At 42.0% G+C, this 15,306-nt stretch overlaps 1 protein-coding gene across 1 annotated transcript in view; it reads left to right on the plus strand.

Moving 5' to 3' along the window:
* The window catches only part of LOC143123425 (uncharacterized), a 34,981-nt gene extending 22,273 nt beyond the window's left edge, over nt 1-12,708 (plus strand). The window contains exons 9-11 of the mRNA XM_076284841.1: nt 2,171-2,354; nt 3,431-3,544; nt 11,319-12,708. Coding sequence (XP_076140956.1) covers nt 2,171-2,354; nt 3,431-3,544; nt 11,319-11,896 — 876 coding nt within the window. The 3' untranslated portion in view covers nt 11,897-12,708. The remainder of the gene's footprint in view (nt 1-2,170; nt 2,355-3,430; nt 3,545-11,318) is intronic.
* The last annotated feature ends 2,598 nt before the right edge of the window (nt 12,709-15,306 follow it).

Here is a 15,306-nt window from a genome sequence, read left to right on the forward strand (position 1 = left end):
TCAATGCCGATTGAGCTTGCTTAACTGCCTGCTCTGGGTCCCACTTCCTCCCTGCATTAACTGTGGGTGCAACTTTCCTCACCACTGGGTCCTTGGACTGAGTTAGAGTCAATTCCAATCTAGCCTTAGCACACTTAAATTCCTCTGTCAGACTAGATATTGGCAACTCTATAATACCCTTCCCATACAAGGCTACACTGCTTAAGCAGCGTGGGACTCCGAGCCATTTTCTGACAAAGGAGTTGATCATTTTTTCCAACCTCTCTACCTTTGACAGAGGAACTTCATAAACTGTCAATGGCCACATTAGCCGAGGCAACAAACCAAACTGCAAAGTCAATAACTATAGGCTAGTTATCACAAGTTTTTTTTTATTGTTGTAGGCTAATATTGAATGATTTCACAAATAAAGCTGTGAAAAATGGTACGCACAGTGCGTACAGGATTACGCCTGCCGGCGCCACTAGTGTAGAGATACAAGCTGGGCTACATTTGAGGTATTTTCAGTACCCTCCAGAATTATTAGTACCTTTGGTAATATTGACTAAAAACAGGCATAAAAAATAATCTTTTGATGATTCATTGTACTCTCACAACGAAAACAACAAGGAAAAATCCACCCTTGAAGGGAAGAAAACTTATTCTGAGAAAAAATAAATAAATACTTTTAACGAAAACACGTTGCTCACATTTATTGGCACCCCTAGAAAATCATACATACAAAACCTAACAGAAGCATTTCCCTATCTAATTTTAACTTTGTTAAATTAATCAGAGTGTCTGTGAACTTTCAGAGGTAGTTCATTACTTTGTTTTTCACTAAGGTATGAAAATAAAGTGACACAGAGGCTAAATCCTCTTCTCATTTTTCAACATCAGAAAGACAAGAGAATACACTAAATTTAAATAAAAAGAAAGTGTGTTGACATTTGTAAGTCAGTGAATGTCTATAAAAACGAGGTACTTTGTTGAAAATGCCTATATTTACAGTTCTAATCAACTGGAATCAAGTAGGTTCTAATCAACTGGAAATGTAACAAACATGCTTGGACAAAGACCCATGGTTATCTCGCCCCCACCTACAGTATGGAGGATGGTAAGATAGGCAAAAAATTCCATAAGGACCACTATTGGAGAGTTACAGACAAAGGTGTCATCTTGGGGTCACCAAGTCCCCCAAACAATCTTCAAAAGTGACCTCACTGCTAATAGCTTATTTAGAGGGCATGCTAGGTAAACGCCTGTCCAGTCATTTTATTACCAATGTAAACGGCAGGAGTTACCGAATGGTACAGTGACTTAGTCTGGAAGTGTGGTCTATTGTCAGATGACATGAAAACTGCGCTCTTTGGCTAGGTACACTTTAGGTGTGTTTGGCGTACATAGAAGAATGACTTTACTGAAAAGAACCACATACTTAATGAGAATTATGGTGGAGAGGCTGTGCTATTGTGGGGCTGTTTTTATTCCCAAAGGCCTTGGGAATATAATTAAGGTGCCTGGTATCACAAACAACATGAAAAACCTTTTTTAAAGGAAATCTGTCAATCTCTGCCAAGATACTAAACGTTGGTCATGATTGGATTATATATCAGGTCAATGAACCACAACAAACGTCCAGATCAAAACAAATATGGTTTACTGAACGCAAAATCAAGATCCGGCCATTGCCATCTCAGTCCCCTGATTTAAACTCCACAGAAAAACAGTGGGGTGAGTCAAAGAGGAGAATGCACAAGTGTGGACCTAGGAATCTGGGCGACCAGACAGTAAAGACCAACAGTCTTAAATCTCTTGCTTTGTATTCTCCAACTCTATGGGGTGTCATAGGTGAATATTACAAGCTGTTTTATTGGAAAAGGGAGGCTTAAGAAGGTATTATAAGCAGGGGTGCCAATAATTGTGAGCAATGTGTTTTTGTTAAAAATATTTATTTCTTTATGATATTTTCCTTTTTCCAACAGATTATTTTTTATACCAGATTTTAGCATGGGGTGCCAATAATTCTGGAGGGTACTGTATGTAAGATGAATACGGTACATGTCTTTGAAGTATTTATTTAGGATGAGTTCTTAAGGGCCAGTTATCAGACAACCTAATGCTAACAGTAAGGCGCTGCATTTAACCAACTGGCTCAAGTTACCTCTTTTTCTCCTTCTGTGTGTGTTAGGAAGAGGAAGATGAATCACACTTGGCTCCAGTGTTCAGCTCTGAAGCTGCCTCATCCACCCTGTCCCTTGCAGACCCCCTGCATCTGGTCCAGTTAAGCAGGGTGTCCGTGAAGTTGGTGGACTGCTGCAGGACAGGACAGCATGGGACAGAGAAGAACAGAGATGGAGAACAGCAGAAGAGGCGTAAGATAATTCAAAAAAGAAACATTTCACTTCATTGTTAGTCTATGTCAAAAGTGGTGGTTCACTTTGTGCGAATTATGCTCTTTTCTGAAAATAGAATAAGCCTACAATCAAGTAATTTTACACCACAACCTACCACTCATACAAATGTAGTTCAAAACGAAGGCTAAGTTTCTGCCAGTGACTGCCATAGAAGGCCATTTCCCTTGTCAGGCCAGCTATCGCTAGGAAAGGTGGCTGACAATTTGAGTCTGAAGCTAATTATTACTTAGCTGCTAACACTACCGCCACCACTGCACACAACTGCGAATCTAGAAACATACCTGACGTCCTACTAAATCCTCGGTTATCGCTTAATCAAGTTATGAACTTACTCGACGTAATACCAATCTTATCAAACTAGCTAGAGTTAAACTTAACGTCCTCTCTATACGTAGCAGCTATGAGTTTGTTGCTAATCGATGACAGGTAAAGCCAGCTTGGTTGCTTACTTGATTAACTAGCCAAGTCGTTAAAAACAGACTTCACACAATCCATTTGAATAAAAAACACAAGTTAATTGTAACTTACTTTGGGTGTGGTAGGAAAATGTCCATTTCGTCATAGTTTGTTGGATGAAGCAGACGCCAAGAATGTAAACTTTCTTGAAAAGAATTGAGATATGCTTGAAAGCAGTGTGGTCGAAAGCGATTAGTCATAGGATGTGTAGTTTAGGGAGCGCCAGATTGTATGCTTAGAAGCTGACGTTGCAGGTGGACCCACACCTGATTACTTTACGACCCTTCTAAATGAGCCCCCTTTGTGATGTCATAGACATCCCCCATTTCTCAAAAAGTATAAACTTACATATGTAAGTACAGACGTGTACACACATTTGGTTCCATTTCCATTCCATTTATGAATTATTTATTCAATTTTCCATTCCATTTATGACAGACGTTTATTAAAACATGACTAGTACTAGACATGATCTTCAGATATATATCCGGACATCGGACCAGCATGAGAAAAGGAAACCATGAAAACCCTGGTATGGATCTATTTCATGGCCTATTTCATGTGTTGTGTTTTCCCAGTGAAACGGACAGGACTATGCACCTCATCCTCCATGGCCCCTTCAGAGAGTCCCACGTCCAGCTTGACCCTGCAAAAAGAGCCGAAGGAGTCTGGAAGATTGTCCCGCCCTCTAAGTAAACACAGCTCCCAGCTCAAGTTGTGTAATTACACTCACACAAGAGAGAAGCTACACTGCTGTAAACTGTGCGGCAAAAGTTTCAGTCGTGCGGGAAATCTCAGAGTTCACCAACGAATACATACTGGAGAGATGCCGTATAAATGCAGTCGGTGTGGCAAGAGTTTCAGTCAAGTAGGAAATCTCAAAGTTCACCAGCGAGTACACACCGGAGAGAGGCCGTATAAATGCACTCAGTGTGGCAAGAGTTTCAGTCGAGTAGGTAATCTCAAAGATCACCAACGAATGCATACTGGAGAGAGGCCGTATAAATGCACTCAGTGTGGCAAGAGTTTCAGTCGAGTAGGAAATCTCAAAGATCACCAACGAATGCATACTGGAGAGAGGCCGTATAAATGCACTCAGTGTGGCAAGAGTTTCAGTTTAGTAGGAAATCTCAAAGTTCACCAACGAATGCATACTGGAGAGAGGCCGTATAAATGCACTCAGTGTGGCAAGAGTTTTTTTCAAAAGGGAGAGCTCAAAAGACACCAACGAATGCATACCGGAGAGAGGCCGTATAAATGCACTCAGTGTGGCAAGAGTTTTATTGAAAAGGGAGCTCTCAATAAACACCAGCGAGTACACACCGGAGAATGCAGTCGGTGTGGCAAGAGTTTCAGTCAAGCGGGACATCTCAAAGTTCACCAACGAATACATACTGGAGAACATCAGCGAATTCACATAGGAGAGAGGACGCACCAATGCACTCATTGTTAGTTGAGTTATGCCTCAGGCCTATTAATTCTACTAGTTTGTTATTTGTCAATAAATCTTCATCAATACATGATATAAGCAGCCTTATATGTGAAAGGGGAATTGTATAATACTACTAATTAAGAAGACCTGGGGCCTCATGTACAAAGCTTGTGTACGCACAAAAATGTTGCGTACGCCATCTTTCACGCTCACGGTTGGCTGTATCAAGAGTAAATGAGCGTGAGAATGTGCGTTCCTCCCGGGTTTCTCCACGGCAATTACATCTGTGGCGTACGCACATTTCCGATGTGTATCGTCAGTTGGCGACACTTAGAGGCAATGCAGCGCAACAACATTAGTTGATCACGACTAGGCCTTTATTTGCATAGCATATTGTGAAATGTGGGCTATTAAAAATGACAACATTTCAGACCAGAACTGTCACATTTTGCTCCCATAGTAACGAATTACATTGCTCTATCTTGCTAGTAATCAAGAATCTTTGCCCTCGTCTGACTCTGCTTTTTCTGACAGCCGTTTTCCTGAGACCTTAGGCCTACTCATTTTTATCTGATGTCTGCAACCTGACTCTGATAACTGTTTATCTGAGACCTTTTAGTCTGACTCCGCTTTTCCTGAGACCTGACTCCTTTTCATCTGATGTCTGAAACCTGACTCTGATAACTTTTCATCTGAGAACTTTTCGTCTGACTCTGCTTTTCCCGAGACCTGACTCCTTTTCATCTGATGTCTGAGACATGAGTCTGAAGCTGAGAATGTCTTAAAATGTACACCGTACAGGGGTCATTCACAGAACTAGAGAGTGTCCACAAGCCTCACACCTGCAGGGTTCATTCACAGTACTAGGGAGTGTCTACAAACCTCAATTCTGAACAGGTCGAGTCAAGTCAACTTTATTTATATAGCGCCTTACATACACTGAGGTCATTCAATGTGCTTTACATAAACAAAAGCAAACAGTAATAGCTGATAAAAGCATAGAAGGGCAATAATCAAAGAATAGCTTAAGAAGTAAAGAATAATAATAAAGATAATAAAAAGAAAAAAGAAAATGCACAAGGTAAAATCATTTAAAAATAAAGAATAATTAATAAGCAAAAAAACAAAAGCAAAAGTAGTACAAAAGTAATAAAAAGACAAGGTAGAATAATTTCCAAGGCAGATTCAGAATTTGTAACTCAGTGCAGTTAGCATAAAGCATCTGAGAACAGTTTGGTCTTACCGGTAAGTTATAAAAGAAGATTTAAGGTTTAAGGTAAGATTTAAAACTGGCTACAGTTGGGGCCTTTTTGATGTAATCCAGGTCATTCAGAGTACTAGACTGTCCACAAAATTCTTGTTATGGTAGCTGTGCTGCCTATTTAGTTCAATCTACAAACTAAGCAACAAAGTCAATTTATAAACATTGGTAACATTTTGTTCCTAAAGCCAAAAAAATTATTTAATGTGATGTTGTGTCTTCATTTACATTAACATGTTCTCATAAACATCAACAACTTCTTACAAATAATATAGGTGTTGCATTTAAACATATTGATAATGTAACAAGAAAAGATATATGAAATTATACTTCCACTCCATAAGCTAAATATATTATGGCATCACCTTCACTTTGTTTGCTCATGGTTGATGTCATATTGCTTCACATTCTCATCTTTAGACTGCTGTAGATCACAGAGGGCTCCCCCTCTGGTGGGTCAAGTGAACTACGGGACAACAGAGATGAGCACAGCCATAAGACAAAAGTAGCAGTGAGGTGACACCACTGATCTATAAAGAACACTGGATAGCGCAACTACGTCACAAACCTGAAGCCTCCGTGAAATCGGCGCGGCGGCCATATTGGGACCACTTGCGAGTCCGAACTACGCTGCTCCGTTCTGAAACCTCACCAAAATGATCTAGCCTAGGCTACTGTGTGCTGCACCCACGGAGAAAATCACTGTAGGCTTTTAATGTTGTCAATGTAGCCTGTCTGGAAGAAGTTTAGTGGGCGTGATAATAATATGAATAATGCTTTAATCATGTATATAAAACAGACAGAGGTCTCCATTCAAAGAGACCAGTATCCTATTTATTATGACCGCCGCGCAGCGAAGCGGCGGTCATATAGGTTTAGTCAGATTTTTGTTTTTTTTTGTTTTTTTTTCTTTCTTTTTTTCTTTTTCGCATGCCCAAATTTCCGTCAATGAGTCCCGGGACACTGAAAGACCATGGTACATGAAACTTGGTGGGCATGTAACCCCACATGGATAGCATGGAACGTGGAATCGTTTTTCGTTTTGATCTGTAGCCCCCCCGCTGGACTGGACCCCCCGAAAGGAGGGTAGGGCAGACACAGTTTTCTGTGAATATCTCGAGAACCGTAGGGTTTAGGAGGACCATTTTTTTTTGTATGTTGATCTCAAGGGGCCATGTCAACCCATTCCATAACCACTCATTTCATGTATAGCGCCACCTAGTTAAACACAAAAAAGTAAAAATGAGGTGTTGTAATTGAAGGTATCTGTGACCTAACATAGTCAAAACTGCACAAAATTGGAAGTGTATGATCATTATGACACCCTCTGTATGCACGCCAAATTTTGTGGAATTCCGTTCATGGGGGGCCACACAATAAATTAATTTATGTTACTATACACCAACTGGCCTGTAGGTGGCCGGAGACAGTTTTCTGTGAATATCTCGAGAACCATAGGGCCTACGAGGTCCACCTTTTTTATGTATGTTGGTCTTAAGGGGGCATGTCAACCCATCCCATTACCACTTATTTCATGTATAGCGCCACCTAGTTAAAAATTAAAAAGCAAAAAATTAGGTGTTTTCATCACAATATCTCTGGCTGACAAGGTCAAAACTGCACGAAATTAAAAGTGTAGGATCATTATGACACCCTCCGAATGCATGCCAAGTTTTGTGTACTTTCGTTCATGGGGGGCCTTACAATAAAATAATTTAGTGACGTACACCAACAATGATTCCCGGGACACTGAAAGACCGGGGTACACAAAACTTGGTGGGCATGTAACCCCACATGGAGAGCATGGAACCGTCGTTTTTCGTTTTGATCTGTAGCCCCCCCGCTGGACTGGACCCCCGAAAGGAGGGTAGGGCAGACACAGTTCTCTGTGAATATCTTGAGAACTGTAGGGACTAAGATGACCATTTTTTTCCGTATGTTTGCCTCCAGGGGTCAGGTTAACCCATTTCATGTACACACATGTGCACAAACAGATACACACACACACACACATACATTCACAGTAATCATACGTATGACACATACTCACACAGTAGACATATGTACGCTTGCACAGGCACATACGCAGGCACACACACAAGCGCACACGCACACACACACACACACACACACACACACACACACACATAACATAAACATGAACATGCACACAATTCAAGAATTTCTCAGAATTATGAACAGGCAAGGTGGAGGTGGGGTTGTATAAAATGAATTTTACATGTGAAATCTATGAACTAATCATGTTTTGGTACTTGTTGTCTAGCAGATATCAGTGAGAATTGAGTACGTGTGGATAATGCAATTTAGTGAGACAGTTAGAATCATATAGGCCTTTCAGCGTGATTTATTTTTGTGGAAAAAATGTGCTGGACTGGGCGGCGGTCATATTTTGTACCGCTCTGCGGTACATCTAGTTTCTATAGGTTTTTTCACTATTTTTTTTTTATTTGTGCGATCGACCTAGCATGGAGGGGGGAGACAAACAATGTTAATAGGCCCATATCTATATTTCAGTATGCAATAGCTCTTACAAATACAAATAGTTTTGTCATATCATAGGCTAGCCTACATTGGGGATTTGAACTATTTGTTCAACTTCTTCCGGACGTTAGTCCCGTCGCTTTTCTGCCTGCATTCTTTCCCCGGGTGATATAGCCTTATTTTGCTGTATGATTTCGTAATCAATTTTATCAAATTGAAAACATGATTGTCATTGATTGCAGTGTCCATCATAGCCTATGATTAGGCCTATTCAGATCAGAGAAGATGCGTGCAAGGCCAGCTCTGGCAAGCAGCACGTTGCTTGTTACAGATGGCTGATAACGATTTATTTAAAAAAATGTATCAAAAGTTCCCCATCCCCAGTGGGGAATAGGCTAGCCTAGGCTACGTTAGCCTATCTGCAAGTATCAAGACGTGAGATCAAGAGATGTTGTCGGTAGGCTAAACTAGGGGGAAATGTCTGTTAACAAATCTGGTAGCTAGAAAAAAAGAACATTAACGGAGGATAGAAAATACAAAAAAGGAGGCAGAGAACGGTTCTTGGCTTAATGTTTGGGCAGCAGACGAGTTTGAGGATAGCATAAAGTTTTAAGGTAGGAGAATGAGGACGTTAATAACCTGTGCCCGCTGTGGCATATGGTCGCTTGCAATTGTACTGTAGGACTGATCTATAGGCCTAATATTATTTGATAATTAATTAATTAATTAATATTAATTGATATGAATTGTTGTTTCTCCTGGTAGGCTGTGCTGCGTGCGTAGAGTGAATAGAGAACGGCCTTGTCATCACATCACATAGCCTATAAAGAACTGACTCCACATTTCACTTTTGATTTGAGGTTTGTTTATAAAGAGTCAAGACATAATTTAACAACTCACTGTTGAGAAAGAACGTTTCAATGGCAGCTGCATTCTCATAGTATAGACCCACGGTTGTCAAACTGGGGTACGCGTACCCCACATTAAAAACTTATTTTCTCCGCATTAACAAAATATTCGAGAGTGGATACATGGAGGGTAAAACGGCGTTTCTCAAACTGTGGGTCGCGGAGACATGCCAGGTGGGGCGCGAACTGACGTGAGTTTTTTTTTCTTTATTTTTTATCTGTAGCCTAGGCCCAGGTAGCACCTGATGCGCAATGGACGCACTGTGTTATTCATAGGGAAGCGCTTGTGTCAAGGCAGCTTAGTTAGTCCCGACCTGAATGAGATTTTGAACGAGGTTGTGAGAGTGGTGAATTTCATCAAGACCCGGCCCTTAAAAGCGTGTCTATTCTCCGCACTTTGAGAGGAGATGGGAGCTGACCAAAAGGCTGTAGGCTACTGTTTAACAGCGAGGCAAGGTGGCTTTCCCGAGGTAAAGTGCTGTCGCGTGTTTGAGCTCCGAGTCGCCTCTTCTTGGAGGAATTAGCGCATGTTTGAATCTGCAAGCACGTTCACTAATGAACATTTCTTGATGAAGCTGGCCTATCTTAGCGATATATTTGGAAAGCTCAATGAGTTAAATCTCCAGTTACAAGGCAAAGACAAGCACCTAGCCGATAAGATCACTGCATTCAACAAGACGAGTGTGTGTGAGAGCCTAGGTGCAGATCTATTTAAAATCATTATATTCAGCACATTTGTAGACTATTGATGAGATTTGTATCATATGTTTATGATCCTATTCACTATTCTCGACAAAATTGATCAAAATAAATATTAATAAAACAATTAAAAAAAAACTTGTTAACAATTGGTGGTGGGGGTACTCCGGAAGATCATAATGTCTCAGGGGGTACATGCCTATTAAAAGTTTGGGAACCACTGGTATAGACGGACACCTGCAGTTTTGATTAGTAGAGAACATATAGGCCTACTCTATTAGCCTACAAACAAATCGAGACAGCAGGAGAATATAAACTCTGCTACGTGCTCGACAATATATGTCTGTGCAAATGTTTGGGATGACTTGGTTAAGTTGGAAAGAAATGGGCAGATTCGAGCTATGGGATTAGGACTTCACGTCAAGTTAAAACTAAAGATAGGCCTACCGACTGTAGCCTAAGCGCCAATATCGAAAGTGGGTGATTATAACGGTGTTTTCACTATTTAAAAATGTAGCCTACCAATGGATAAGGTAATGTCGGGTAATATGCCACTCTGTCACACTGTAAGGGGAAAACACGAAGCCGTAACAGCATAGCCTATTAAGCACCAAATGTGAGACTGTAATGTTCATTTGTAAAGTTCTGCAACCTACATTTAGATCGAGGCATAGGCTACTGACGTCGAGCAATATGCTGTTTCACCTTTCAACCTTAAAACAGCCCTCCGGAGTGAAATTTCCTTTGAATAGGCTACGTTAATTGTATTGAGATATTTTACACATTTTAGTATAGATGAATAATTTAAGTAAATGCCCATGATTTTTTTAAAGACTATATATTTAAAAATAATAGGTTTATATTTCCCCCCTAATATTTTCGAGTAATTAAGTTGCCTCACTTTTTTCATGCATTTCTACTGTAAGCCTATCATTTTCTACAGTGCAGTGGTCCCAATATGGCGGCGGTGTTCCGATTCCATTGGCTTCATTGTTGATGGGGCGGCAACAATGGGATAGTCTATCCAGTGTTCTTTATAGATCATTATCACCCGGAGAGAAGAAATACTCTTTTCTGATTGGCTGGCGGGTGGCCTTTAATTCTGAATAACAGGACACCGTTCCATATCAATGCTTATGAATGGTAACTATAACAACCATAGTAGGACGACGGTTGCAGCGCTCTAGAATCTTTTGGATGCAGGCTTCCCAACAATGGAATCAACTGTAAACAAGCTAACTGTCCATGCTAAAGTTGTACAACAAGCTGAAGTAGTGAGCTTCTTTTTAAACAGAACCGCGTGTGTACAGTCTTTACAGTGGCAACCGGGTGATAAGCGGGATAACGGCCTTCGAGGTGTGTCCAGTTATACGGAATTAATGGACTTGGGCGGAGGCAACTCCCCTCCGCTGCGCGTCGGGGAGTTTTTGCCCCTCGCCCTCGTCCATTAATTCCGTATAACAGAACACCTCGGCGGCCGTTATCCCTTACGTGGGTGACACAGCAAGTTAGGGGTCAAGTGAAACAATGTTAACGCTTCCAGGTTGCGATGCCCTCGGTGGCATATTTCAGTGATGTCATCAACATGCTATTATAACACTGTTATCACCCGTGATTACTGGGTAACAGAATGATACCTTTTTTGTGCACCATCTGTCTTGAAGTGGACACTGGCGTACAGGACATCGTCCCCTTGACCTCCTGCAGTCTGCCTGTTGTCTTGGAGCTGGACACTGGCGTACAGGACATCGTCCCCTTGACCTCCTGCAGTCTGCCCGCTGTGCTTGGGTTGGACACTGGCGTACAGGACATCGTCCCCTTGACCTCCTGCAGTCTGCCTGTTGTCTTGGAGCTGGACACTGGCGTACAGGACATCGTCCCCTTGACCTCCTGCAGTCTGTCTGTTGTCCTGGAGCTGGACACTGGCGTACAGGACATCGTCCCCCTGACCTCCTGCAGTCTGCCCGCTGTGCTTGGGTTGGACACTGGCATACAGGACATCGTCCCCTTTACCTCCTGCAGTCTGTCTGTTGTGCTTGGGTTGGACACTGGCATACAGGACATCGTCCCCTTGACCTCCTGCAGTCTGCCCGCTGTGCTTGGGATGGACACTGTCATGCTGAACGCCATCCTCTGTTCTTCCTGCTGCCTCGGCACTGGGGGGAGCAAGAGCTCCGCTCATCCTTCTGATTCTGCAGGGATGCAAACCTCAGTCATAGCAGTCACAAGAGGATCAAGTTAGGAACCTCATTGTTAGGTCAAAACAGTCATGAGAAGAAGAAGTTTGGAACGTGTAATGCTCTTCAAATTCAGAAACGTCGTAGATTATGTTTCTGAATTGGAGAGCAATACAGATCTGATAATCAAGGTAAATTAGAGAAGCATTTTGTACACAGTGGGAAGAGGCATCTCACCTCTGTGCCTATTTTCTCTGTCCTACTGTTTCCCTTGTTTTATCTTCCTTGTAAATCAAAAACACTTGATAAAGTCATGTTCTCCAGGAGAGTATATTTTATGACAGTCAACTGTTTTGGAATAGACTCACCCACATCCTCCCTCATGTGATCTCCTCACCTCAGCCAATAGAGGACACACAGTAGACCCACAACTCCACAGAATTGTTCATAATTGCCAAAAGGTCCTTCTTGGCAGCCACCAGAACAGTCATGCATTCATATGGTTGTAACTGACATTCGCTGCTAGTCAACAAGTCATGCCTATGACAAAACACATCAACTGTATTAACAAATCATATTACAGAGAGAGGACTACCAGTTCTGTAGTGTAATAATTTGCATGGGGTACAAACACTTCAACTAACCTCTTTTGGGTGATGTTTTTGCTCACCATCCTCAGATCTGATAAATTAGCGTGGTAAACCAGGAATCTTTTCAAGCTCTTCAGGTAATTCAATTGTGTTGCCTCAGAAAGGTCACGCAGGTACTGTCGGAGCTTCTCTCTGTCATTGACAAACTCCAGGGATACTTGCTCAGGGTTGACATAGTAGAGATACCGGGAAACATTTTCAACCTGAAAATAAAAGCAACAATGTTAAATTACCTTCTAATCATGACCGTTGCTTCATCTTTTATTAACTTTCTAATGAATGTGCCTAATAAACAGTGTGTATTGATGAACCTCACCTCCTGTTTATAATTTTCATTTAGGAAATCTATCCTTAGGTGTTCGGCAAAGTCTTTCAGCAGTGGATTTTCCAGTGGATGTTTGTTATAAAGCTCCTTCTTAAGCATGAGTTGCTTGGTCTTCCGGGAATAATTCACATCTCGGCCACTGCAATGTGGGATAAGACTTTTGTTATAATAGTGCATTATTATGATTTAATGTGAACCACACTGAAAGCACAAATCACAGATAAGTTGTGAAAACTGAGACTCACCATTGAAACAACTTTCCACTGCTGTCAGATGCCACTTCGGCAGACTTTCCCCAGTCTCTGGTGGATGGTCCGGCCTCAGAATTAGTCTGCCTGGTGGATGGTCCGGCATCAGAATTAGTCTGCCTGGTGGATGGTCCGGCATCAGAATTAGTCTGCCTGGTGGATAGTCCGGCATCAGAATTAGTCTACCTGGTGGATAGTCCGGCATCAGAATTAGTCTGCCTGGTGGATGGTCTAGCAACAGAATTAGTCTGCCTGGTGGATGGTCTAGTCACAGAATTAGTCTGCCTGGTGGATGGTCCGGCATCAGGTGGGGGGACACCATTCTTAACCATGTCACGACGCTTCAGCTCCTCAATCAAGCTTAAGGAAAACAAGATATTTGGAAAAAAGGTAAATCAACTAAAGTCTCAAACATCTAAACTCAAAGAAATAGTAAAAGGTGACTGTGATGGAAGAAAACATAGTTTTGAGTTTGGAAGCATGGTATGAAGGCTTTTCACACACACTCACACAGCAGAACAGAGCTATCAACCAGAACAATAGGAGGGTCATTAACCAAACAAAGCATGCGGCCATTGGGGGATTGGACATGAGCAGTGACATGAGCTCTGACTAAAGCAGTTACAATCAATAATCAATGACCTATTCACATAAGACTGAGAGAGGTGATAATGGAGCAATTCACTGAGATGCATTCCTACATGGCAATTAACTGAGATACATTCCTACATATATACACAAAGCATGTGTTAAGGCTTTCAAAAACAAGCGGAATGTGATAACTCTGACTAAACAAAAAGTAATGTAGAAGCCACCAACCTTTGGACTGGATCTTGAGTTTTCCTAACTTTCTGAAGGGTGCAATAGTACCATACTCGATCCAGGACTTCCGCAGCGTCCAACTTGGCCTTTTCAACCACTGCCAAACGGCCTGCTTCAGTGCTCGTTCTCATGCAGGATCTGCACAGGTGGACGGGCAGGCTATCTTGGGTTTTACGACAAAATGGGCAGAACAGAGAGTGTCCCTTTGACGCTTTTCTTGGAGCCATTTCTCAGGATTGAATGAAGCAGAATCTTCAGGTGAAGGCCTAAGGAATAAATGAAAAATGCAAAAAGGAAAAATCAGTAGCAATGAAAATCTTCTGTAGCAATGTTGTCTGTAGATCTCCTGCACAGTATGAGAATTCCCAAAGTGTCATGCTTCTATTTATGCTTCTGTTTACAGGTTAGCCCCACCCATTAGCACGTGTATGGTTCACCTGCTGAAGATGGGTGGAGCTACATACAGGTTGGCTCCACCCACAGGTTAGCCCATCTGCGGAGGGCATGCTTGAGGGACAGCACTGAAGCTGCCATTGCTGAAGTGGATGAAAAGGCCAAGTTGGACGTTCGGGACGTCCTGAAGAATTGCAGAACTTTACCTTTTGGAGTCTTTGCTGAAATTATGGAATGGCTTCCACATTACATTTTGTTTAATCAGAGTTGTTCCAGTGTCCAGTGTTACCCACAGTATGGCATGTCACATGCTTTGTTTTGGTTAATGACCCTCCTATTGTTTTGGTTGATAGCTCTGTGCTGCTGTGTGAGTGTGTGTGAAAAGCCTTCATACAATTTTCTGTAGCCAGTGTGGCAAGAGTTTCTGTGAAGCGGGACATCTCAAAACTCAAAAACATATTCATACAGGAGAGAGGCTGTATAAATACACTAGGTGTGGCAAGGGTTTCACTCTCGATGGAAATCTCAGAGTTCACCAAAGAATACATAGAGAGGCCATATTCTGTAGATGCAATCAGTGTGGCAAGAGTTCCTCTCAAGAGGGAGATCTCAAAAGACACCAAATACATACAATATATATATGATTGATCGATCCTGTGAGGGAAATTTGGTCTCTACATTTATCCCAGTCCATGAATTAATGAAACACAGTGAACACACAGTGAGGTGAAGCACACAATAATCCCAAAACAGTGAGCTGCCTGCTACTGCGGTGCTTGGGGAGCAATGAGGGGTTAGGTACCTCAAGGGCACTTCAGCCATTCCTACTGGTCAGAGTTCGAACCGGCAACTGGTTACAAGTCCAAGCACTAACCAGTAGGCCACGGCTGCCCACAGGAGAGAGGCCGTATAAACGCACTCAAGTGTGGCAAGGACTTCAAAGTAAAGGGACATCTCAAAAGACGCCAGTCTGTTTACACAAAAGAGAGACCGTACCACTGCAGTTAGTGTGGTAAGAGTTTAGGATGCACCACAAC

This window comes from Alosa pseudoharengus, unplaced genomic scaffold (genome assembly GCF_046254945.1).
Source record: "Alosa pseudoharengus isolate Yale_2024_CS ecotype anadromous, Long Island Sound unplaced genomic scaffold, YU_APseudo_1.1 YU_APseudo_1.1_scf_1, whole genome shotgun sequence".
In the NCBI taxonomy this organism is placed as follows: domain Eukaryota; kingdom Metazoa; phylum Chordata; class Actinopteri; order Clupeiformes; family Clupeidae; genus Alosa; species Alosa pseudoharengus.